Source organism: Ostrinia nubilalis, chromosome 6, assembly GCF_963855985.1.
Source record: "Ostrinia nubilalis chromosome 6, ilOstNubi1.1, whole genome shotgun sequence".
In the NCBI taxonomy this organism is placed as follows: domain Eukaryota; kingdom Metazoa; phylum Arthropoda; class Insecta; order Lepidoptera; family Crambidae; genus Ostrinia; species Ostrinia nubilalis.
In genome coordinates this window covers 4,481,215-4,504,605 of record NC_087093.1, presented here as the reverse complement: position 1 = coordinate 4,504,605, position 23,391 = coordinate 4,481,215, and the positions used below count along the sequence as shown (strand labels likewise).

The following is a 23,391-nucleotide window of genomic DNA, read 5'->3' as shown; positions in this document are numbered from 1 at the left end:
ATAACCAACACAAAAATATATTTTTAAATCGGAGCAGTAGATCCGAGATTAGCACGTTAAAGCAAACAAACAAACTTTTCAGCTTTATTAGTTTCAATTACTTCGTTTAGAAACTAACAACTGACTGAGGACAAAGTTCAGTTTGATTAATCATTATTGACAGTTAGTAAGGACTTTGCCATTTTATTTGATCCGGACTTTGTCCGTTTGTCATCCAATATGCAGTAATTATGTACTTCGTTCGAAACTAACAACTGACCGAGGGCAAAGCTCTGCTTGATTACTCTAGTAACCTCCTAGAAACATAATAATTTATACAGTTAAGTAAGGACTTTGCGACATATTATCGCTTCCGCGCTCTACTGGTTAGTTTGAAGTGAGTTAGACTTTATCACAAGTCACAAACCAAAGTTCAGACATAGCAGATTTTAATCAATACAAAAACATCTGTTGGTAGTTAGCCATTAATTTATAAAGTATCTTATTTTATTGTTTTAAAAACAACATCCCTTGTATTGCAATTTTCATTCATAATATCAAACAAATGTATTACAATCCTACGTAATCTAAGGTCTAAGGCAACTTATTTTCAAATATAACTTATTAAGGCTTGGTATTTCTGCTAAAGTAGGTATTTCGCGCTGTCAAAATCTGCGCGCGCAATACTTCGCCGAAGACAGCGCGCCAAAGAGCTCTCGCGGCTACACAGTATAGAAATACGCAGTTTAGAAATACGCAGTTGGTTAGGTTAGGTTATTAGGTAACTTTGGGAATATATTCTATCAACTTCATCAAATCGTGTTTCCATCCGTTAATAGCCCTAGAAAATATCCTCAACTATGCCCAATAAAAATCTTAGCCTTTAATTTTACTGTTTAGTACCTCAAAAATGAAAAATGAAAACCTCATTTTCGCCATTTTCTCTGCTACCCGGCCTTAACATAACATTATCAATCAAACTTAACGTGCTATGTTAAATTTTTATTGAGAAACAAAATGTTCTTGTAACACATTTCAAAATAATGCAGGTGCATAAATAGATCTTCCTTCCTATTTGTTTTAAGACATATTAAATAAAAGTTTGATCCGATTTATTCATAATTACACTATCTCCACAAAAATAAATGAATCTTTGAACTTAGTAAGGACGCGAGTACCGGCCGCGTATGACGTCCATCCGAGTTCCAAGTCGGGGCAACTTCAACGTGCGCAGTAGATAGCGTTTATCGCGTAATTTATATCTGCTGGGTGTCTTGAATATGCAATTTTAAATGCCATTAATATTGATTACAAGACACCGACGCCAACACCGACGTCAAGAAATTACCGGTTAGTATTGATTTTAATGCTGAAAACAAATGCGATTAACGCGGGCTAATGTTTATAGATTAAAGATTTCAGAGTTTAATTTTGCGTGGCTTGCATCTCTGTATGTATAAAAACAAAACCCTACTTCTGGCGCAGTCGGACAAAAAAGTTATAATCAATCGTTAAAGTCCTCATTTTGACACGAAAGAAACTTTCTCGTTGTTTCAAAATAAGTAGGTACTTAAATATTTTCAGTATGTAAAAAGAGTCGATCATAAATTATTACAATTAGGCTGAAATGCACCATCTTTAACTGTAACAAACGTCAGAAATCTGTTAAACTCCATACAATAAACACCGGTTATTGTCATAGTTACGGTTAAAGTAAGTTGGTGCAACTCAGCCTTTAATAAAATACTACAAACAACCCATCGATATAAAACTTCTTCCGATGGTGCTCGCGTCAACACATTCATGGCTTGCATTAACAATAAAATAGGTACTAACTTGACTGTAATTTATACCCGTAAACTGTCGGTTTTACAGCGCAAATCAATTGCGAAACGCCAACTTGGATTAATACAAAATTGCACGATTGTGCAATACCTACAGTAATAATATGACGTGTACGAAAACATTTATTTTTAAGTTATTGTAATGCTAGTAAAGGTGAAGCCAAAAGTCGTGTAAAATATTTGTAATGAACAAATTTGTTGATAAATGGGTCAGAAAGTCACACGTGTGTTTAATGTATTGGCCATGTAATGAATCAACCTAGTTACTCATACCTAGACTTTGAAATCTGTGATAGAGAACACGTACAGTCGACAACAGCAATATTTTGAAGTGTATACTATGTTGGAACTAGAAGTAGGTAATTTGGAAATATAGAAACTAGGAATGTTATGGATATGTAGTTTCGGTTATGGATACGGTTACGGATATAGGAATAAAATATTACACCGGTTTCGATTACCGATCGATATCCGAAAGTTTCGGTTACGGTTACGGATATCCGTAACATCCTTGATAGAAACTTCGATCAAAGAAACATGTCACAGTAAACGTTGTATTGATTGATTGATATTCCTTGTTTGTTTTCACTGAACAGTTTACCATTTATTTATGGGTAAGATCACAATTATGCAATAACCACAATACTCAATCAAGTACTTACTTAAAGGCAAAGAACAAAATTAAACGGAGCTGAAACAAAATATGTCGGACGGAGGGAATGAACTTTGAACTCGTGAGACGAAGTACGAGTAATACTGTGCTGTCTATGTTTAAATTCGTAAACATTTCATTATTTATGTAGAACCAAAATACTTATGTGAAAAGATTGATCGACCTAATAGGCTATACCAATCACAGGGTAAGTCGTATATCGCAGTGGTGGTACATTTTTAAAAGTAGAGTCGTGGAGATCCTGCCATCGCAAATGGTGCGAGTATCTTTCCATTTTCAAAATCACCGCTGGTATTTTTAAGGAAAAAGATTGTGTCTCTACCATCGTAAATGATACGAATATCTTTCCAATTTCAAAATCAAAGTTCCGGGAAAGAGTTTACCGCTCTATAGTATCATTCCATTCTCAAAAGCATTTTCTTGAATTCTCAAAGAAGGACAGTATTATTCTACCATCGCAAGTGGAATTTTTTCCATTGTAAAAAGCACGCTTTTTGTTTACAAGGAGACCATGGCAAATTCTATCATTTTTCTTTTCAAAAGCAGCGCTTTGTTTTGTCAAGGAAAGAGATCATGACTCTACCACCTCAAATGGTATTTTTCCATTTTCAAAAGCTGGGTTTTTCTGCTTTTATTCTGGAGGATGGAGACATCTCGTTTTCCGCACGAATCTTGGTCCCCTCCGAACGCAAGCTAATCGCTGACGTCCGAACGGGTTATCGTGGGTCTCGATCCGCGGAAGCCACTGCCATATGGGTCGGGCAGAAACGCGCTGTTGGGACAGCTTTTAATGTAACTTATTTGTGAGAAAATCTAGACAATTTTAAACCTTCCTAACTTATAAAAAAACACGTTTGATATCCTTAACAATGTCGAAAAATAGTCGGTAAAAGGACATTTTTTAATACACGTATGTTTCAATTATATTGTTGATCGTGTAATCGTTTACACTTCCATGTTTGTCTTTTTTAAAACTGATAAATAAAATAAAAACCAAAATTTTTTCACACGATCTGCTGATTGAAGTTAAAGCATAATTGAAATTATAAAAATTGCCCCTATCGAATTAAGCTTTTCCTCAGGCTTTTCGTAGCTTAGTAGATTTTTGTTCCTGGTCGAAACCAGGATGGATGGATGGTGGACAGGATAGTCAGGAGTTTAGGTAGGAGAACTAGGGTATTTCAGAGAACTGATCCATGTTTCAACTTAATTTCCAGGGTCCAAACAGATCCTGCATGGCGTCCACGGCAGGCTGCGGCCGCGGCAGCTCATCGCCATCATGGGCCCCTCAGGAGCCGGCAAGTCCACACTCCTGGACGTGCTGTCGGGATACCGCATCTCCGGAGTTGGAGGAGCAGTCTTCGTCAACGGGAGGGGAAGAATTATGAGTGAGTTATGTTATATTTACAGTAATTTTTTTGGAGAGAGGGAAAGGCCCGCTAGCTACCTAGATGACAAATAACCAAAGAGACATGAGGCAGTTGGGCCTGTCTGCTGTGTGAAAATACTTGTGCCGCATAACGGGAATAGGCGAGGGCAAAAAAGAGAGTAATTTATTTATTGCAATAACCTACCTACGCTCTTATAAAACGCTTTTACACGTCTCAGTTAAACCCTAACACTGCTTCAGGATAATAATGTGGTCCACAGTGTCGAGAAGAAACAGCCCAAGAAACTCAGGCACAACTCCTATTGCTAGCCTAAAGATAATCGGGACGCCGGAAAACCTAGAGTTAAATGCATATTTATAGTAGCTTACTTATGATCGACTCGCAATCTTAGATACTTTTACTCGGTGCCAGATATACCTACTAAGACCTACTTTAGACTTCGTCTTTTAATTTTCAAGCAAATAACTGTTATAATTTAGACTTTGCTGGGGGTATCTTGTATGTCCGAATGTTTATAAGTTATCAGTTATTATTAAGTATTTATTCTCGTATCTTAACCAGATAATAGGTACATTATTTATTATTGCATTGTCACATGAATGATTACGATTTAATCTTCCTTGTTTGTGCGCACTGACACGGAATATATGAGAATGGACACGTGGGTTGTGGACTTGTGGTTGTAACGCAATACCACAAAATGACTTGTTTAACGTTATGGATATTGGCTATTATCTCCTCCTTCGTGAAGAACCTAATTAATAATTTAATAACGTGTGTATTACCACAGAATAAATAACTAGTACATTAGTATCTGTATGAGTGACGTGCGTACCACTTTTTGTAGAATCAGTGCGATTCGTTTAATCATACGAAAATCATTCCTTTCCTATACCTACAATCTAATTCTACTTATAGGTATGTACCTATTCTGTACTTATCAATGCTAAGTAGATTAATTATTTGCAAGCTGACATTGGTATTTATCAGTGAAGTACCTACGCCTCACAACAAACTGCAAGGAAGTGTGAACCCGGATTCTGAACTAGGCGTTTATCATAAGCGTTGTTTATGTAACGCATCTATATGACTATGAGAATGTAATTGGTTGATTTTATTTCTAATTATTCTGTAATCGTGTTTAATGTTCTAGAAACGTGATTTGTGGACGATCGGAATGGCACTTACCTTCACACAATGATAACATTTAGAGCAGTCATATACCTAAATAATATGAGTAGCTAATTAGGTCATGTCTAACGGATTTAAAGTGTCCCTGGGACGCCATTATTGAAACCAATAGCTCAATTCTTAATGGTTATGTTGCTATGGTTGCCTGGAAGAAATCTCTAGACATAAGATCCTATGTACTGGTGATCCCAGTATGTAGTTCCATATTTCTTGGTTGAATCTGTTTGAACATGTAAATCTTAGTAAATAGCTAGTGTTTTTTTTATTCACAACGTGGAAGCTCTTGGCCTTTATCTCACCTGATGGTAAGTGATGATCAGGCCGAAGGTGGAAGCGAGCTTCACCCGGAATCCTCAACCACGGAGGAACTGGCTATCTCACCTCTAACTGCCGGAACACAACAATGCTGTTAACATTGTTGTTATGGCGACAGACTTAGGTAAGATGGTGGTAGCTAGCCAGGCGGACTTAGAACAAGCCCTACCACCAACCATGTTGTCATGTCAGGTCATGTTTCATTAGACGACAGCACATTGAGCTATCACTATGACATCTTATGTATAGTTTGTGATAGAAAATTTGTAGTCGACTGTACATAGGGCATGTAATATCGGAAGGTTTTCAATTCCGATATTGGATTCCGATATTAGATCTCAATATCGGAATTCCGATATTAATATCGGAATTGAGTCAATGTGCTATAAAATGAATATTTGGTTATATTCGTAAGAATTCTGCATTGTTTACAATAAAATAATGATTTTAATAAAAACCTTTAATTTGCTACAAAACAGCACTTCATAAAATTGAAGTATTTTAAAATCATTTTTACGTTACTTATGGGTATCCATTGCATTTGGTTACTGATAATGGGCCTATAGCCGTAGGAGAACCAGAGTGACTGACATAGCCCGCAGAATCGTTAAAATCAAGTGGCAATGGGCGGGGCACATAGCTCGTAGAGCTGATGGCCGCTGGGGCAGCAAAGTTCTTGAGTGGCGACTACAAACCGGAAGACGTAGCGTAGGTGGACCGACGATCTGGTGAGGGTCGCGGGAGGTGCCTGGATGAGAGCGGCGCAGGACCGGTCTTTGTGGAAATCCTTGAGGGAGGCCTTTGTCCAGCAGTGGAGGTCTTTCGGCTGAAACGAACGAATGGGCCTATATGGACTAGCAAAGAATTTAAATGTTTTTTGTAAAATCACAGGTATAAAACACACTTTTACTCCTTCAGGATATTAGTATTACCCTTAAACCAATAGGTCAAGTCACATGCTACAAAAATTGTAAAGAGTGGTAAAAAACTTGAATATGCTTGTAGTTTGTTCTTTTTTTATTATCGATGTACAACTCACATAAACACAAACCATCATCATCATCATCATGTCAGCCATAGGACGTCCACTGCTGAACATAGGCCTCCCCTACTGATTTCCACAATGGCCGGTTGGTGGCGGCCTGCATCCAGCATCTTCCTGCTACCTTTATGAGGTCGTCGGTTCACCTTGTGGTTATGAGTCCTACGCTGTGCTTTCCGGTATGTGGCATTCACTTCAGAACCTTGCTGCCTCATTGTCCGTTAGTTTTGCGCACTACGGCAGAATCTTTGGAAGACCTTATCACAATTCTCGAAGACCCTAATCGAGTCTCCCAACAGGTAGGCTTTCGGATGAACATAAAAAAAACGAAGCTTATGTCGAATGTCCATTTTGATCAATGAACGAATCGAAGTCAAATTCGAATGACAAGTATGTCAAACAAACGATTCAGCTAGGTAGTTAGATGCAATTTTGAGAAAGAGGTAAATCGTCGAATACGAAGACGAAAGTTTTCAATTAGTTGTGTTACCAGTGATGATATACGGCTTGGAAACGTGGCCTTTCAATATAGGCCTTATTAAGCTCAAAGTTGCACTTGCACTGCGTGCTATGGAGAGGGATAAGCTTGGTGTTTCTTTACGAGATCTAATCAGAAATGAGGAGTTCCGTAAACTAACTAAGGTCGCTGACATAGCCCGACGGATTAGCAAGCTGAAGTGGCAATGGGCAGGGCACATAGTACGCAGAACTGACGGTCCACAGTCCAGTATAATTAATGTTCGAAAGGGAGTTGAGAATATGTCGTTCTTCGTTGACCATGTACCTATGGCAAATAAAATTGATTTAGAACAAGTTAAATTAACCATAAATAGTAAAAATATTAAAATATATGCAGTGGGACATAAAAGTGATAGTGAGAGACATGAGAAAATCATTGGTCTTTGCCAATTTGTACTTTAGGCTTTGTGGCAGGTTGTGGCGCGTTTAAACGCTTTGTTTAAAATCTCAATTAAAACTTTTATCTGATTCCGATATTACGATATTGAATCGCTCAATATCGGAATTGTAATATCGGATTTCACATTCCGAGATTCCGATATTACGAGATTCCGAGATTCCGATATTCATGCCCTAACTGTACATAACATATCGTAGCTACACCTTGAACTAAGAGGGCGCCTTACATACATTAGAATTTAGATTACGTTTATAATTGTGGGGTTTCATTTAAATCCTAACCGTTTATGTCTGAATGGCAAATCAATAAGACTAGCCTATTGACATTAGCCTAAACTATAATATGTACGAGTATTTCGTTGGTTAATAGTCGATAGGAAAAGTGAAGATATTTTCAATGATAGAATTGGTAAGAACAAAAATTGGAATTTTAATTTCTTTCATTGAACTGAAGCCTTTGTCTTCTTTTTACCCGACCACGCCGGAAAAGGGTTATTTTTCTAGCCTTTTTATGCAATATGCAATTACGTTTTCCAGAAAACTTCAAGAAGATGTCGTGCTATATCCAGCAAGACGACCGCCTGCAGGGTCTGTTAACAGTCGGAGAGAATATGGCGCTGGCAGCTGACCTCAAGCTGCCCACCACCATGGACAAATATGGAAAGGGGGAGATCGTAAGTCAACCCTTTTATATTCATGCCCGCTTTCAGTGAACTGCTCCTGAATCAATACTACTGCTATTTCTATTTATTTATATTAACCGGCAGACAGTGGTGACTGAGTTTGTTGCGGCGCTTGTTCTCAGCACTTGCCAAATGTTGGTCTCGAAGAGCTGGTAGGGTAAAAAGATTATGAGACATGTAAAGGCTCCTTAAGAGCAAAACATCTGACGATTTGTAAGTACTGTTTAATAGTCTAAACAAATAAAGAAATTTTGACTTTGACTTTGACTTTTCACCATCAATCTCAAATTTTTTAGTGACCCCTATGAGAACGAAATTCCTGTTATGTGTTATCATAGGGTCACTTAAAAATTAGGGATCGATGGTGAAAACGGGCATTAGTTTATTAAAAGAGAGAAGAATCTTCCTCGTTTGTATAAGCCAAATGACTTCCACACTGACAAAGGCCTCCCCCAAGGATTTCTACAAAGACCGGTCTTGCGCTGCCCGAATCTTCCTCAATAAGTATTAATATCATAACTACGAAAATAAATCTGTCAGTCACCATTTCACGATTACACCACAAATGAACTGATTTTGATGTATAGAAATAGTTTGAAACCCAAAAAATGGATAGTTTTTAAACTTACATCGAAACTTTTGAATTATTATTAATACGAGTATGATAGTACCGCTTCGAAATGCAAAAAGGTGACGCACGCACGCAGTTGCAGCGTTGCAAAAGAGGAAGGAAGAAGAGTCAGCAATCAAAATCTATTCTAGCTATTATTGCAATCGACAATAAAAACCGACACTATTAACGATACCATTTTCCTACAAGTTTTAATAGAAGTTTATTGCATTTTTATGTAGAGTAACAGATATCTTCATCACGCGCTGACCTTGCTATTTAATTTGTTCTAGATAGAAGACATCTTAACAAACTTGGGCTTGTACGAGCACATCAACACTCGAGGAGCCCAGCTGTCAGGGGGACAGAAGAAACGACTCTCCATTGCCTTGGAGCTGATCAACAATCCACTAGTCATGTTCCTTGATGAGCCTACCACGTAAGTATGATCGTCATATGGTAGAATTTTAGTAGTAGTTTCTGTATTTAATTTATCACTATTTTACAATAGTCGGAATTTATCAGCACAAGTTCATAATCACTACTGCTGGATATAGATAGGCCTTCATAAAGCTTCATACCTTTCTTCCTCAAGAAAATAGTCTGATGTTTCAGAAGAACTGAATGATCAATTTTGTTTTCCTTGAAAACTGAACAGGAGCCTATAAGCATGTACCTATTAATGGCCACGCCACGGCAAAATTCTACAGGGAAATAAAGATTTAGTACATACTTGTTGTCCCATGTTTGTTGTCCCAAATAAAGAGAGAGAACTTCAACAACTCTCTTTAAAACTTGGCAAGAAATCTATTAGTCTTTACTTATGATTCTTTATGAACCTTTACGTGAGTCACTGGTTTATTTTTAAGTATTACCTTGGTTCAAGTCCAACTTAACTGTCGATTTACACAGCAAAAAAAAAAGAAAAAATCAGCAACGATTCTTCATGAACAAGAAAAGGAACGACTGGACTGATCAATTTGCAGCTTTACATCATGGCTCAATATAATGTTAATGTGTTACTGGACATAGAGGATTTACAAGGTCATTAAAACAATATCCCGATGAAGAAGACTGAGTTTGTTACAGCGCTTCTTCTCAGCACTTGCCAAATGTTTGTCTCGAAGCGCGGGTAGGGCAAAAAAAGAATGAGACATGTATAGGCTCCTTAAGAGCATTTGACGATTTGTAAGTACTAATTTAATTAGTCTACAAATAAAGATAATTTTGATTTTGATTTTAAAGTAGTACGCACTGAACAACAAAACAAATAGAACGGAACGAGCGTTGCGCGCGCTTTATCGCATGAGGCCGTGACCTTCGCGAATGCTGACTTACGAGCGAACACACATACTGTAGTCCTCAACCCTGTTCTGCAAAACAACCCGTCCATAACATGCAGTTACATGCACTATGACATCATCAAAAGACATTTTTTTTATCCACAACGAGGAAGCTCTTGGCCTGTATCTCACCTGATGGTAAGTGATGATCAAGCCGAAGGTGGAAGCAAACTTCACCCGGAATCCTCAACCACGGAGGAACTGGCTATCTTACTGGAACGTAAGTAAAACACCGAGGTTGGAGACTGACTGGTTTATTGTCAATAATAGTAATACGAATCTACCTCCATACATTTGTAATATGACAACCCTACATATTTCCCCCTTTTAATAAGGTTTTGCTTACTTATAACTAATGTAAACGAAGCTTAAGCTTAAACAGTTAAAATATACAAAATACACAACTACTAATTATTAGCAGGCAAATACTCATAACTACTGATTGTTGGTAAATACATAATGCATATAACTAGTTTAACTAGGTAGTCCCAACTTCCTAAGCAGTAGGGATAACTATACAGTATAGCCAAATTTTAAACCTTCTTAGCTCTTAGGTATGCTCGCATAGTCCGAGCCGAAGCGCCCGGCGGTGGAGGAGTCGGGGAACGCGCGCACGCTTGCAACCCAGGGAGGGGTTCAGGAGTTTGGGGCGCGCATGTTCGATCAAATTTATCTTTCTCCAACTCTTCCCCCACTGCGTCTTCAAATGTGAGGTCGTCATTTTGTGTGTCCGAGTCTTCTGTTTCGGTATTTACATTAGGATTAGATAGTGAAAATCTTTTTGGATCCGAACTCAGAGGTATGATTTGGTCTTGATGTCTACGCCATTGAACATCTTGCCCTACGTTCACTTTATAAGATAACGGACCTGTTTTATGTGTTATGTTGCCTTCTACCCATTTAGGTGTTTTATCAGAATAACCTCGTACAAGGACGGCATCACCTACGGCTAAATCTCTGTCCAAGCCGCCCTTGTTCCTTATCTGTCTTTGTTGCGCCGCCTCCACGACGGCCGCCGGGTCCGGCCGCAGCGCGTCTAGGCGCCCGCGCAGTCGGCGTCCCAGCAGCGCCACGGCCGGGGCGACGTTCGTTGTGGCTTGTTCTACGTTACGATATTGAAATAAGAATTTAGATAATGCTTTCGGTACGTTTTCTCCCTCATGGATGGCTCTCTTAATGACCTTTTTAATAATTTTGACAGCGTTTTCTGCGGCCCCGTTACCCTGAGGTCTGTACGGTGCCGACGTTAAATGTTTAATACAGTTTTTTACACAGTAATTTTTAAAATCTACTGACAAGAAAGGCGGACCATTATCGGTCACTAATTGAATTGGAAGCCCGAATCTAGCAAACACAGATCTAAGTACCTCGATTGTGGATTTAGCGTCCGTTCTGCTCATAGATATTGCTTCAATCCACTTTGAATGTGAATCAATCATGATAATGTATTTTTTTCCCCCACAATCCGCGAAATCAACATGGACTCTTTGCCAAGGCCTCAGTGGAAACTCCCATGGATGCAAAGAGGCGTGCGGGGGGGCATCTCGTACCACCTGACACGCATGGCAAGATTGACTCATCTTTTCAATATCCCCATCTAATTTCGGCCAATACACGTAATTACGTGCCAAATTTTTCATTTTTATTACGCCTAAATGACCCTCATGAATTTCCCCTAAAACCCTGGCTCGCAAAGATGTGGGCACAATAAGTCGGTATTTAAAAAGCAAACATCCCAGTTCTAAAAATATTTCGTCTTTGCGTGCGAAATAGGCTTTTTCCTCTTCACAGCTGGTACCCGCTGGCCACCCAAACAAAACATAACCTTTTATCTTACATAACAACTTATCTTTACCAGTTTCCCTCGCTATTTCCTTAAAACTCACAGGCATTGTATCATCAACTAATTCTAGATAATTTACCGGAGTGATAGTGTGACTACGACTCGACTCGTGCCTCAGCGGTAAACGCGACAGCGCATCGGCGGGACCGTTATCAGTTGACCTAACAAACTGTACTGAAAAATCATACGCGGATAAACGGGCCGCCCACCTCTGTAAGCGACTGGCTGCGGTTTGCGGGATCCCACCCTTTTTGCCAAAAATAAAACTAAGTGGTTGGTGGTCTGTCCGCAAAACAAATCGCCTCCCGTATAGATACTGGTGATGTTTAGTAATACCAAAAAAGATTGCCAGAGCCTCCTTATCTAACTGACTATAATTGCGCTCGGCCGCGTTGAGCGTCCTGGACACGCAGCTGACGGGCCGCTCGCTGCCGTCGGCGTACACGTGCGCCAGCACGGCGCCGAGCCCGTACGCGCTGCTGTCCACCGACAGCACGAGCGGCCGGCCTTCTTCATAATGCGCGAGTAATTTATCGTTCAAAAGTGACTCTTTTGCAGCAACGAAAGCTTTTTTGCACTCGCCATCCCATTTCCACTCTGCCCCTTTTTTAAGCAGTTGATGTAAGGGATGTAAAATAATGCTCAAGTTGGGTATAAATTTGCCGTAATAATTTAGCATGCCTAAAAAACTTTTTAATTGAGTTACGTCACATGGTTCTGGAACCTTATTAATTGCCTCGAGTTTTTTTGGATCGGGACGCAAGCCGGTTTTATCTATAATAAAGCCTAAGTATTTTACACTTGGTTGTTGAAAAACACATTTTTCCAATTTAACAGTAAAACCCATATTACGTAACCGCTCTAATACTGCACGTAAATTATTTAAGTGACTAACCCTATTGGGTCCCGTCACGCATACATCGTCTAAGAATACGACCGTGTTAGGTATGCCCCTCAGGGTTTCTTCCATAATTTTTTGGAACTTTTCAGGTATACAAGAAAGCCCAAATGGAGTGCGGCGATATACAAACGTACCAATGTGTGTTGTAATGGCAGTAAAAGGTTGAGAATCTTCAGTTAAGAGCAGTTGTTGGTAACTATGTTTTAAATCAATTTTTGTGTACTCCTCCCCTCCACTAAGAGTCGCAAACATCTCCTCTATACGAGGGAGGGGATACGGATCACGTTTAAGCTTAGGATTTATCGTAATTTTATAATCGCCACATATACGTATATCGCCGCATTCCTTGATCACGGGCACAATGGGTGTCCCGTAGTCAGACGACTCGACCCTGTAAAGTCAAAGTCAAAAGTCAAAGTCAAAATTTCTTTATTTGTTTAGACTAATAAATAGTTCTTACAAATCGTCATTTTGCTCTTAAGGAGCCTCTACATGTCTCATAATCTTTTTACCCTACCAGCGCTTCGAGACCAACATTTGGCAAGTGCTGAGAAGAAGCGCCGCAACAAACTCAGTCACCACTGTCTGCCGGTTAATATAAATAAATAGAAATAGTAGTAGTAGGTACATTCGATTCAGGAGCAGTTCACTGAATTTACCATGCATTCTTGTATGGTGTATCTTATAAGAATGGGTATACAATGTAGATCGTGCCCTCCGCCTCCAGCCGCTCGAGCTCGCGCTCGACGCGCGCGCGCAGCGTCAGCGGCACTGGTCGTGCGCGCACGTACACCGGGGTGTCGTCAGTCACTTCTAAATTAATTGTTTTTTTACATGTACCTAACTTATCTGTAAACACTTCTGGGAACTCTTTTACCAGTCTGTTCACTAATGGATCACTCGAGACATTATCAGCAATTTTATGCAAATCGATTGTTATATTTTTAATACCGAGAATGCGTACCCACTCCCTGCCTAGTAAAGGTCGTCCTCCTCTTTTAATGACATACAGACGACAGTCTGACACGGAAATATTACCAAGACATAAGTTGACTTTAATAAACCCAAGTGATTCCATTTTTGAACCGACATAACTACGTATGTTTAAATTATCTGGTATAATTATTTTATTTCTAAAATAACGTTCATAAAAGTCTTGATTTATCGTCGAGATTCTACTTCCTGTATCTACTTCAAATTCGATGCTGCGACTGTCTACCTCTACCGAAATCATATATGGTTTGTCACCTGCACCATCCACTTGAATGTTAAAGAAATCCTCGCCTTCGCAGTCGTCATCACTCACGTAATTTTGACGCACATTACCGCGACCCGTATTACGCTTGCACATCACTTTTAAATGCCCACGCACACCGCACTCATCACAATTGTAGTTCGCAAACCGGCACTTGTCCGCCCGATGCGGCTTGCCGCACCGCCAGCAGCGGGGGGCTGCGCCGCCGCCGCCGCCGCCGCCACCTTGCTGTCCGCGCCTCACGTTCGCCTGGTGCAGGCCTTCGCCCGCCGAAACGTCGCTGGGGCCCGCGACCGCCACCGCCGACGCTGCTTGCGCCGCAGCCGTATTTGCATGTCGTTCTGCCGCCTCCAGTGACAGAGCCAGCTCCACCGCTTTTTTGTAGTTGACTTGTCTCTCAGCGAAAATCCTTGATCGCATTGCTTCACTCGCCAGGCCAGACACAAATTGATCGCGTAGATTTTCTTCCAGGTTCATTCCAAAATTACACGTCGTTGCGAGATGTTTTAAGTTTTGTAAATAATCGGAAAGAGGTTCGCCGACCATTTGTCTACGCAGTCTAAAAACATGTCGCTCGGCGATCTCCGAGCGTTTTGGTTCTAAATGATCTGACACAAGTTTCACAAGTTCATCAAAGGTCTTTTCTTCCGGCACATTCGGTGAACACAAATCACACATTAACGAGTACGTGCGCTTACCGACTACCGTGATTAGGCACGATACCCACAAATCCGATTTGATTTCGTTCAACAATATAAATTGTTTAACTCGGCGTATATAAGCCGGCCACTGCTGAGATTCCAATTCAAACGGTTCTAATTTACCGATCGGCATTTTTAGTAAACCAACTATACTTTAATTCGTATGAAGTACGCGTGAAATCGACCCGTCGCCAATGGAACGTAAGTAAAACACCGAGGTTGGAGACTGACTGGTTTATTGTCAATAATAGTAATACGAATCTACCTCCATACATTTGTAATATGACAACCCTACACTTACCTCTAACTGTCGGAACACAACAATGCTGTTAACGTTGTTGTTATGGCGACAGACTTAGGTAAGATGGTGGTAGCTAACCAGGTGGACTTAGAACAAGCCCTACCACCAACCAAACCGAACGAACAAACGAGAAAAATCTGCCCCCACTGGGAGTCGAACCCGGGACCTCTGTGTCTGAAGCAGGTGGTCTTACCACTAGACCACAGAGGCGGTTAGACATAATAAAGACGTGCAGGAGCTATTTTTCCGCTATTTAAAAAGGCGTTTGTATTTTGAACTGTTTTTGTTGGAGACGTAATCTAATACCGATTATGATGTTTGATGTAATTAATATTTAGCTTCCGGATGCGAATCGTGTGTTGACGAATTTATGTAAGGAACTATGGAAAATTGTTAAAGACAAGTGGACTGCATCGTATTTTTGAATCTAGTTTTAGTTCTAATCAAATTTTTTGAATTGGTAAGATGACATCATTGATCAATCATTCCAAGGCATAAATTTTCTCAAACATCTTCAGTTTGGCCCAGAAAAACAAGCTGAAAACTAGATTTCAATTAACCATCAGATAAAAAGTTGTTCAGTTAAGTTACTAGTGGACGTTACAGTCCTATTTCTTTAGTTTTAATAGCGTTATTATTATAGGTAATATTTGATCGTATTCTTCAATTTCAGAGGGTTGGATAGTTCATCGTGCTCACAAGTAGTCCAACTATGCCGAAACCTGGCTCACCAGGGCCGAACCATCGTCTGCACCGTCCACCAGCCTTCAGCGTCTTTGTTCGCGCTCTTCGACCATGTCTACATTTTGGCAGCAGGCCAGTGCCTCTACCAGGGTACCACGCAGAATCTGGTGCCCTATCTCAAAGGAGCTGGTGTACCCTGTCCGATTTACCACAATCCTGCTGATTACGGTAATTTATCAAATATCCTTCTTTTGATAACATAATATAGACTTATGTGAGGTTTGTGTTATGAATATGATTCCTTGCCAGTCTTTTCCAAATGTCTTTTGTTTTTCAAGGAATCAATTTATTATAAAGCATTATTTTGATCTTGGCACGATAGTCAATCACTTGGCATTTCTATTTTATGTTCCAGTAATCGAATTAGCATGTGGCGAGTATGGCGACGACAAAATTCAGATCCTGACATCAAAGGCTGAAAACGGCAGATCCTTAGACTGGTTTGAAGAGCCTGAGACGATCCCCACGATGGAAGCACTGAGGAAGATGTGTCCCCTTAGCGTGCTGAGGGATCAAGACACAGGTCCTGCGGACGAGGAGACCTCGCAATCCAACCAAAGATCTGTACTTATCAAAAGAGGATTCTTGAAAGCCAAACGAGATTCTGTAAGTAATGTTACCTTTTAAAGAACCTGATTTAACTTGTGTCAATTTTGTAAAATAAGCTATGGTCAAAGCGAAGTTGTTGAAGTTGTCACTGGTGCAATAGAGTCAGCTTCTCGTGGTAAGCTAAAAATGCTTGTGTTACGAGTGGCTTCACCACAGTAGTCTTCTGACGGCGGGGTAAATGATGTCGTCTTATAGCTATCTAACATTATTATTCTTCATTTCAGACGATGACCCATCTGCGAATAATCGTGAACGTGGTGGTCGGCATCATGCTGGGGATGCTCTTCATAGACGCCGGCAACGAAGGCTCCCGGGTCATTGAGAACTACAACCTTCTATTCGCCATCCTTATGCATCACATGATGTCACCCATGATGCTGACTATCCTCACTTGTGAGTTGATTGAATACTTGGAGTTCACTAGTTGGAGTAAAAGAAATGTATTTAATTTAAAATATTAAATGCAATTTCATATGCTTTACGTTCGTTCTCTTTCTGTTTTCAGTTCCATCAGAGATGTCTATTTTATCAAAAGAACATTTCAACAGATGGTATTCGTTAGGATCATACTACATATCAATAACGATAGTGGATTTGCCAATATCTGTGAGTATATTTCATTGTTGCTAAACTGGTTGGTTATATCCCCATTTCTTTTTCTCTGAGGTTCTATATTTCTGTGTTTGTATTTGTTTTTTCCAGATCTTCGCCTGCGCAATCTTTTCAGTGATTGTATACACGATGTCGGCTCAACCACTAGACATCGTGCGGTTTTCGATGTTCTTTGTGATCTCACTATACACAGTCCTCGTGGCGCAGAGCTTCGGGCTTATGATCGGTGCTGCCTTTAACGTTGTGGTGAGTATTGGTAACCACTGCTTCCTAGGTCTTCTTACAATGTTAATTTGACTAGTCCGATTGATTTTTCTCTGTGACTTCTATTGTCGTTTGAATATAGAGTAATAAAAACTGTGCCTATGCGAGACACATTTCTGACTCTTCATCTCTTTGTTTCTAGAACGGCACATTCTTGGGTCCAACATTATCAGTTCCCATGATGATGTTCGCCGGTTTCGGAGTGACTTTGAAAGATCTACCACCATACCTGTACTGGGGCTCGTATATTTCGTATTTACGCTACGGGCTCGAAGGTTTTGTAGGCGCTATCTACGGACTCAACAGGGATATTCTAGACTGCAAGGCAGAGTACTGCCATTACAAGTAAGATTTATTTATATCTTTGAAGGATGATGACAAGGACAACCAATTTCCACCAAAGGCATAATTGTTTATTGTGAAGTTAGATGGATGAGATAGATAACAAACGTGTAGGACTTATCCTCCTAACTTTGCTGCTTGAGGTATAGCTTTATCCAAAGTAAAAGGTAATCTGCTTACTATGTTTACTACGAGTATGTAGATGAGTACAATACAAAATACCATAATTCTTGATATTTCTATTCAGGTACCCCCAGCAGTTCCTGACTGAAGTGTCTATGTCTCCCGACATGTTCTGGTGGGACGTGCTGGCGCTCACCGTCACTGTCTTCGCGATGAGGGTGGCCGCGTTCCTGCTCCTCAAATGGAAGCTCAACGCTGTTCGATAGAACCATAGCTACGCTGTTTGGTCAAGACTGGTCCGAAACCAATGAGGGCTATCGTAGTTGCTCTCACCAGTTGGCGCCATTGTAGTGTAACCAGACCTGTACGGCTAGCACGAAAAACTTTCGAGTTCGAATCGTTAGCGTATTCGAATCGCCATCGAAAGATTTAGTACGAAAACTGCAACAGCGCCCTTGTGAACGTGTCGTAAAGTGAACTTAGTATGAGAAATGGTTGCACGAAACTTATTTTGAGAATCAAAACTGTCACGTTATCGTTTAATTCGAAGATTGAGTATCGAATTTTGTCGAATACGCAAACGATTCGAAGACGAAAGTTGTTCAAGCTAGAGGTACAGATCCTGTCACTTACTAGTGGCTAAGATAGTTGCGCCAACTAGTAGGTAGGAAGTATATTCCATTGCAATCACCAGAATAGCCCCACTGTATATTAAGGTTCCGTCACTCGGCAGTGGTGCCAACTGTTAAGTACCTGTAAAAACGATAGCCCTCATTACAATAACTCTTCACCTTTCAGATACTGAGTGACTGGGTGGTAATATCATGGATCTGTGGTTACTCGCACGTCAAATGGTCATTCATGTAAAATGTACACGTACCTACGTACAGGCTCCATATTAAGAATAGTTAAAGGAATGGTAAGCAAAAAGATTTTGTAAGTTAATGATCAGTCCTGATTATTGTAGGTTGTAAATTCTGGTCAGAAAAATAAGAAAGCGGTCGCTAGTCGATATTTTGTTTTATCTTCATATTTAAAGCATTCCCCTTAGACAAAGTTACGTTTCGTGCTTGTTTTAATTCCGAAGTCGTAAGACTTTACGACGTAACGTTTTCCTTTGTCTTGGGGAGACCGGGTCATATCATCTTATGGGAAATTATGTTTGTCAAAATTGACAACAAAGTTTTAGCATTCCATACAAATTGATGGGGAAGAAGCATTTATCGGAATTGATGAGCTTTGGGATTGGTGCCTATTTGCCAAAACTATAAGTCCAAATTGCAATGTAACTGTGATACTTCACTAAATGGTGTTAGGGATACAACCCTGAAATTTCGGTTCAGTCTTATAAAAAAACACTTGAGTTTAGTATGAACGGTCACAAGTACAGAAAAGAGTCATTGGATTTGCTTGCCATAAAAAGAGGAAGGTGATAGAATATTTATGAAATATGATGTTTAAAAACAAATGATATTTGTAGATGTTTGTGTAAAGCTTTTTATAAATCGTTTTTACATCAAGCTCAATTATTTATAATTTAGCCTGAATCCGTCATCATTCACTATACTACAGAACGTTCTTCACCACGTTATACACTTTAGTGCAATTTCAACAATTCATAAATCTATTTCAGTACATTCTATTGAAATACATATAATTTTTAGTGACCGACCGAATATTCGTTTTCATTTTTGTTTTCGGCCATTTTCGGCCAAAAAATGGACATTCGGCCATATTTTCGTTTTCGGCCAAAAACCAGCCGAAGCTTCGGCCAAACCGAATATCAGAAATACGTGAATAAGATGGTGACGTTTATCGTTCCGATATCTTCGGGTGTGAATCTGGTGCACTCATGGTTCCAATCAGACTTGAACGGACGCGGTATTGTCACACTCTTTTGAAGTTGTGAAGTGAGGTTACGTTGTAAAGGGTGTCAGTCCAGTGAGAATTTTCCAAGTTCAAAATTGAATACAAATAAAACCAAAGAGTTTACATTAAGTTTAATTGTTTCAAAATAGAGTCTAATGCGGATTTGAAATACGCCATGAGTCACTGGTCGGGAGCCTACAGAGCGTTCGCAGTTGAGCAATAAGTATTTGAAATGTATTGTCGAATGATCGATGAATGTAGGTATTGTCTGATACTACAACTGCAACTGCATCCCGGTCAACTACGTAACTCTATTTCAGCAACAAGGTGTCTCACCACACACGGAGAGTACCTCGATGAAGACTGAGGACTATTTCTTTTTTCAAATAAATGATCAGCAAGTACAGGGACATACCCTAGCCGCCTCGGCCACCAGATCTCACACCATGCGACTTTTTCTTGTGGGGATATCTCAAGTCAAAAGTTTACAGCAAACAATCCTTAAATAATTCAGGTTCTGTAAGAAAATATCCGCCGTGCCGTGAAGTTGCAGGAAAATTATTAGCGCGATTTGCTCTCGCATAGTTGCGAATGTAAGGGTCCGGCTGTGAGAGTGCAACATTGCCTACAAAAAATTAAATCCGCATTGTTAAACTCCAGTTTGCATTAGTAATAAATAACAAAAAAACATTAATTTATTTGGATTCATTTTTGAAGTTGAAAAATTCCCACTGGACAGCCTTTATTTCTTCTTCACTTCCCAATATTTCAATATACACCGGAAATAATATTCTACTAAGAATTCATGATTAATTTTTTTGTGTTTCAATGCCGGTTTTCTTTAATCAATCCTTATCAAAATCAACTGTCAAACGTCATTATGTTTTTGGTCCAAACATTAACGGTTTTCAAAGTTTTTACATAATTTCAGATTGAAATTTGAGAGTTGAAGGTCATTTTCGTTTTCGTTTTCGGCCGAAAATGAGACTGCAGCCGAAGCTTCGTTTTCGTTTCCGTTTTCGGCTGGAAATCCATATTCGGTCGGACACTAATAATTTTCGGTAAAGGTTTTATAGGAACTTTGATAAGGAATGATGTTTAATTCGTCGTACTTAGACATATCGCTGTGAGTGCTTTATTGTGTTCTTCACATATTATTTGTACCTACGCAATGTAGGAATTGTACACACTAATGTGTTCTTAGGTTTAAAAAGTATGGTTGCTCAATCCTAGGCCCGGTTTTTTGATTCGTAGTTAAATTAACCAATGGTGAAATTTGACAGATGTCAAATGACAAGTGGTTAAATATCAGAAAAAAATGTTTTTCGAATAATGGTTAGCTTGACTTTTAGTCCATTTTTTAACCATTAGTTTACATGTTGTTAATATTTAACTATTAGTAGCAAAATTTGACCAATGGTTAATTTAACTACGAATCAAAAAACCGGGCCTTAGTTGTTAACTTAGGTAACCTGAAACAAAATATTCGCGGACATTTAATTTTTATTTTTATTTGTTAAAAGATATTAGGTATATTTCAGCAAACGAAAATATAAATTTACTCAATTGAAATGTATACTAATTTACCTTATTTAAGTATACCTAAAATTAATTAGTTGGTTAAGATTCAAAACTCGATATCATCCGAATTAAAATGTTGCTAACTCGAATGAGATAGAGTCGATAACTCTACATTTTCTCTAACATCGAGTAAGGAATGTTTTAAACTTTCGGGTTTTAATGTTATTTATTTTTTAACTAAAGTATAATTTATTGTTTAAATAATTTGGGGATATCAAGGTAATTTTTGATATTGACGCTACTAAAGTTGTTAAATATACAATTAGCTAAGTGAGAGTTAAAAGTTATTATTCTAAGGTTAGTTAGTAAGTTTTATATTATTTTTAAATACGTATTTAACTTAAGTTTTTACTAGTATGATGCCTTTGTTTCGTATTCAAAAATCCAAATAATTTATAAATTAATGTAGATAGACTGTCATGAATTAAATAAATGAATTTTTAATTTTATAAATTAAATTGGTTTTAATACTCGGCATCTTGTGAAAGTACAGTCGCAGAATGAAAAGGTTCGTCACCTTAGTGTCGATTTTCGCTTGCACACTGTAAGAAACAGTGCTGCTAACATTTAAATAAATATGACGTTTGCTGATAAATAAGGTTTTGCTTGTTTATTTTTCTATCCCATGCAATGCAATGATGACATTGACCAATGGACATGGCGCACAATTTTTGTTGAAGATGCCAAAAAAAAACTACAAAAAATTAGAATGAATACTGTATTTTTACTTTTTTGATATCTTTAAAAATGACTGAAATATTCAAGCTCAAAGTGCGCTCTTCCGCTAGGAGCGATTTTCCGCGCGGATTTAGAAAATGTGACGTAGTAACATGAAAAGCCGCATGTAAGATATTATCTGTGTACAATGGTTAGAATGGTTAGTAGGGGAGCCGAAGCGGGGATTTCGGGACTTACTAAAGAGTGGCAGACTAACATACAAGGAAATACTTTGTACCTGGTTGATTACCTCTAAGTATGAATTTTTGATATAAAACGGCATTAGTTCTTATGCCTCTCACCCAAAAAATACCTTAATTAAGCCCAAATTTGAGACCGCAGCCAAACTTTGAGTGACGATGGAAACTAGCCTAGATGGAGGTCACATGAAATTGAACTTCTGCTTCTTCATTGATAAAGACTTATCATTTACCATACCTTATCATTTTGTATTCCATTTTCAAGTCACTTTTTTTTCGCTTACTGTTTAAACAAAACGTGGGATTTTTTTAAATCTCAGGTCTTTTGAACGCACATCTGAACGACTAGCGGCCGCCCGCGACTTCGTACGCGTGGATCCCGTTTTACCCACTTCATCTATCTTACGCGGTTTAGATTTTTTCATAAAAATGTTTTTCCCGCTAACTCCCGTTCCCGTGGGAATATCCTATTGTAACTAAGCTTTAAGTTTACTAAGGTACATGCAAGCCAAATTTCAAGCGTCTAACTTAAGCGGTTTAGATTTTTCATACAAAAGGATTTTCCCGCTAATTCCCGTTCCCATGGGAATTCCTAAGTATACTATAACCTGCCCAAGAGTATAAAGAATAATTGTACCAAGTTTAGTTAAAATCCGTCGAGTAGTTTTTGTTTCTATAAGGAACATACAGACAGACAGACAGATAGACAGACAGACAGACAAAAATTTTACTGATTGCATTTTTGGCATCAGTATCGATAACTCATCACCCCCTGATAGTTATTTTGAAAATATATTTCATGTACAGAATTGACCTCTCTACAGATTTATTATAAGTATAGATATAGATGTCTGGTTTTAATTTCTTCAGTTACTCCGTGACCATGGCGCTTGCAACAGTGCCGAAATTTTGGAAACTCAAAACTAAGGTTCATTCTAAAATAAAACTAAAAATCAATCATGAAACTCCAAAATACAGTCAACGAAGACCCAAAAAATTCTTCCTGATACCGGGCTCAAGAACAAATTACGGTCGGAAGGTTTTGACCTCTGAAGGAGCACTACTATTTAATAAATTGCCCGACCTTATAAAAAAATCAGAATCATTAAACGTTTTCAAACATAGACTCAGGGACCATATTTTGGAGGATGCACTCACGCTAAGACCGGTATAATAATATCAGGTGTTGAAGTATGAAATTGCCGTTTTGGAGAGTGAGTATTACAAAAAATCATTTCTTACAAACTTTGTTACGAATATTTTTTTTTGAGAAAACAGAAACCAAATAATATAAAGTTTTATCTTTAAAGAATGTTTTGTGATTATGTTTAAGTTTCAAT

The 23,391-nt window shown here is 38.9% G+C and overlaps 1 protein-coding gene across 1 annotated transcript in view; it reads left to right on the top strand.

Moving 5' to 3' along the window:
• Nucleotides 1-19,344, top strand: part of LOC135072427 (ATP-binding cassette subfamily G member 4) — a 32,330-nt gene extending 12,986 nt beyond the window's left edge. The window contains exons 2-11 of the mRNA XM_063966327.1: nucleotides 3,714-3,884; nucleotides 7,891-8,027; nucleotides 8,940-9,085; nucleotides 15,664-15,902; nucleotides 16,090-16,340; nucleotides 16,568-16,736; nucleotides 16,849-16,949; nucleotides 17,046-17,201; nucleotides 17,362-17,564; nucleotides 17,809-19,344. Of these exons, the coding sequence (XP_063822397.1) occupies nucleotides 3,714-3,884; nucleotides 7,891-8,027; nucleotides 8,940-9,085; nucleotides 15,664-15,902; nucleotides 16,090-16,340; nucleotides 16,568-16,736; nucleotides 16,849-16,949; nucleotides 17,046-17,201; nucleotides 17,362-17,564; nucleotides 17,809-17,950 (1,715 nt within the window). The 3' untranslated portion in view covers nucleotides 17,951-19,344. The remainder of the gene's footprint in view (nucleotides 1-3,713; nucleotides 3,885-7,890; nucleotides 8,028-8,939; nucleotides 9,086-15,663; nucleotides 15,903-16,089; nucleotides 16,341-16,567; nucleotides 16,737-16,848; nucleotides 16,950-17,045; nucleotides 17,202-17,361; nucleotides 17,565-17,808) is intronic.
• The last annotated feature ends 4,047 nt before the right edge of the window (nucleotides 19,345-23,391 follow it).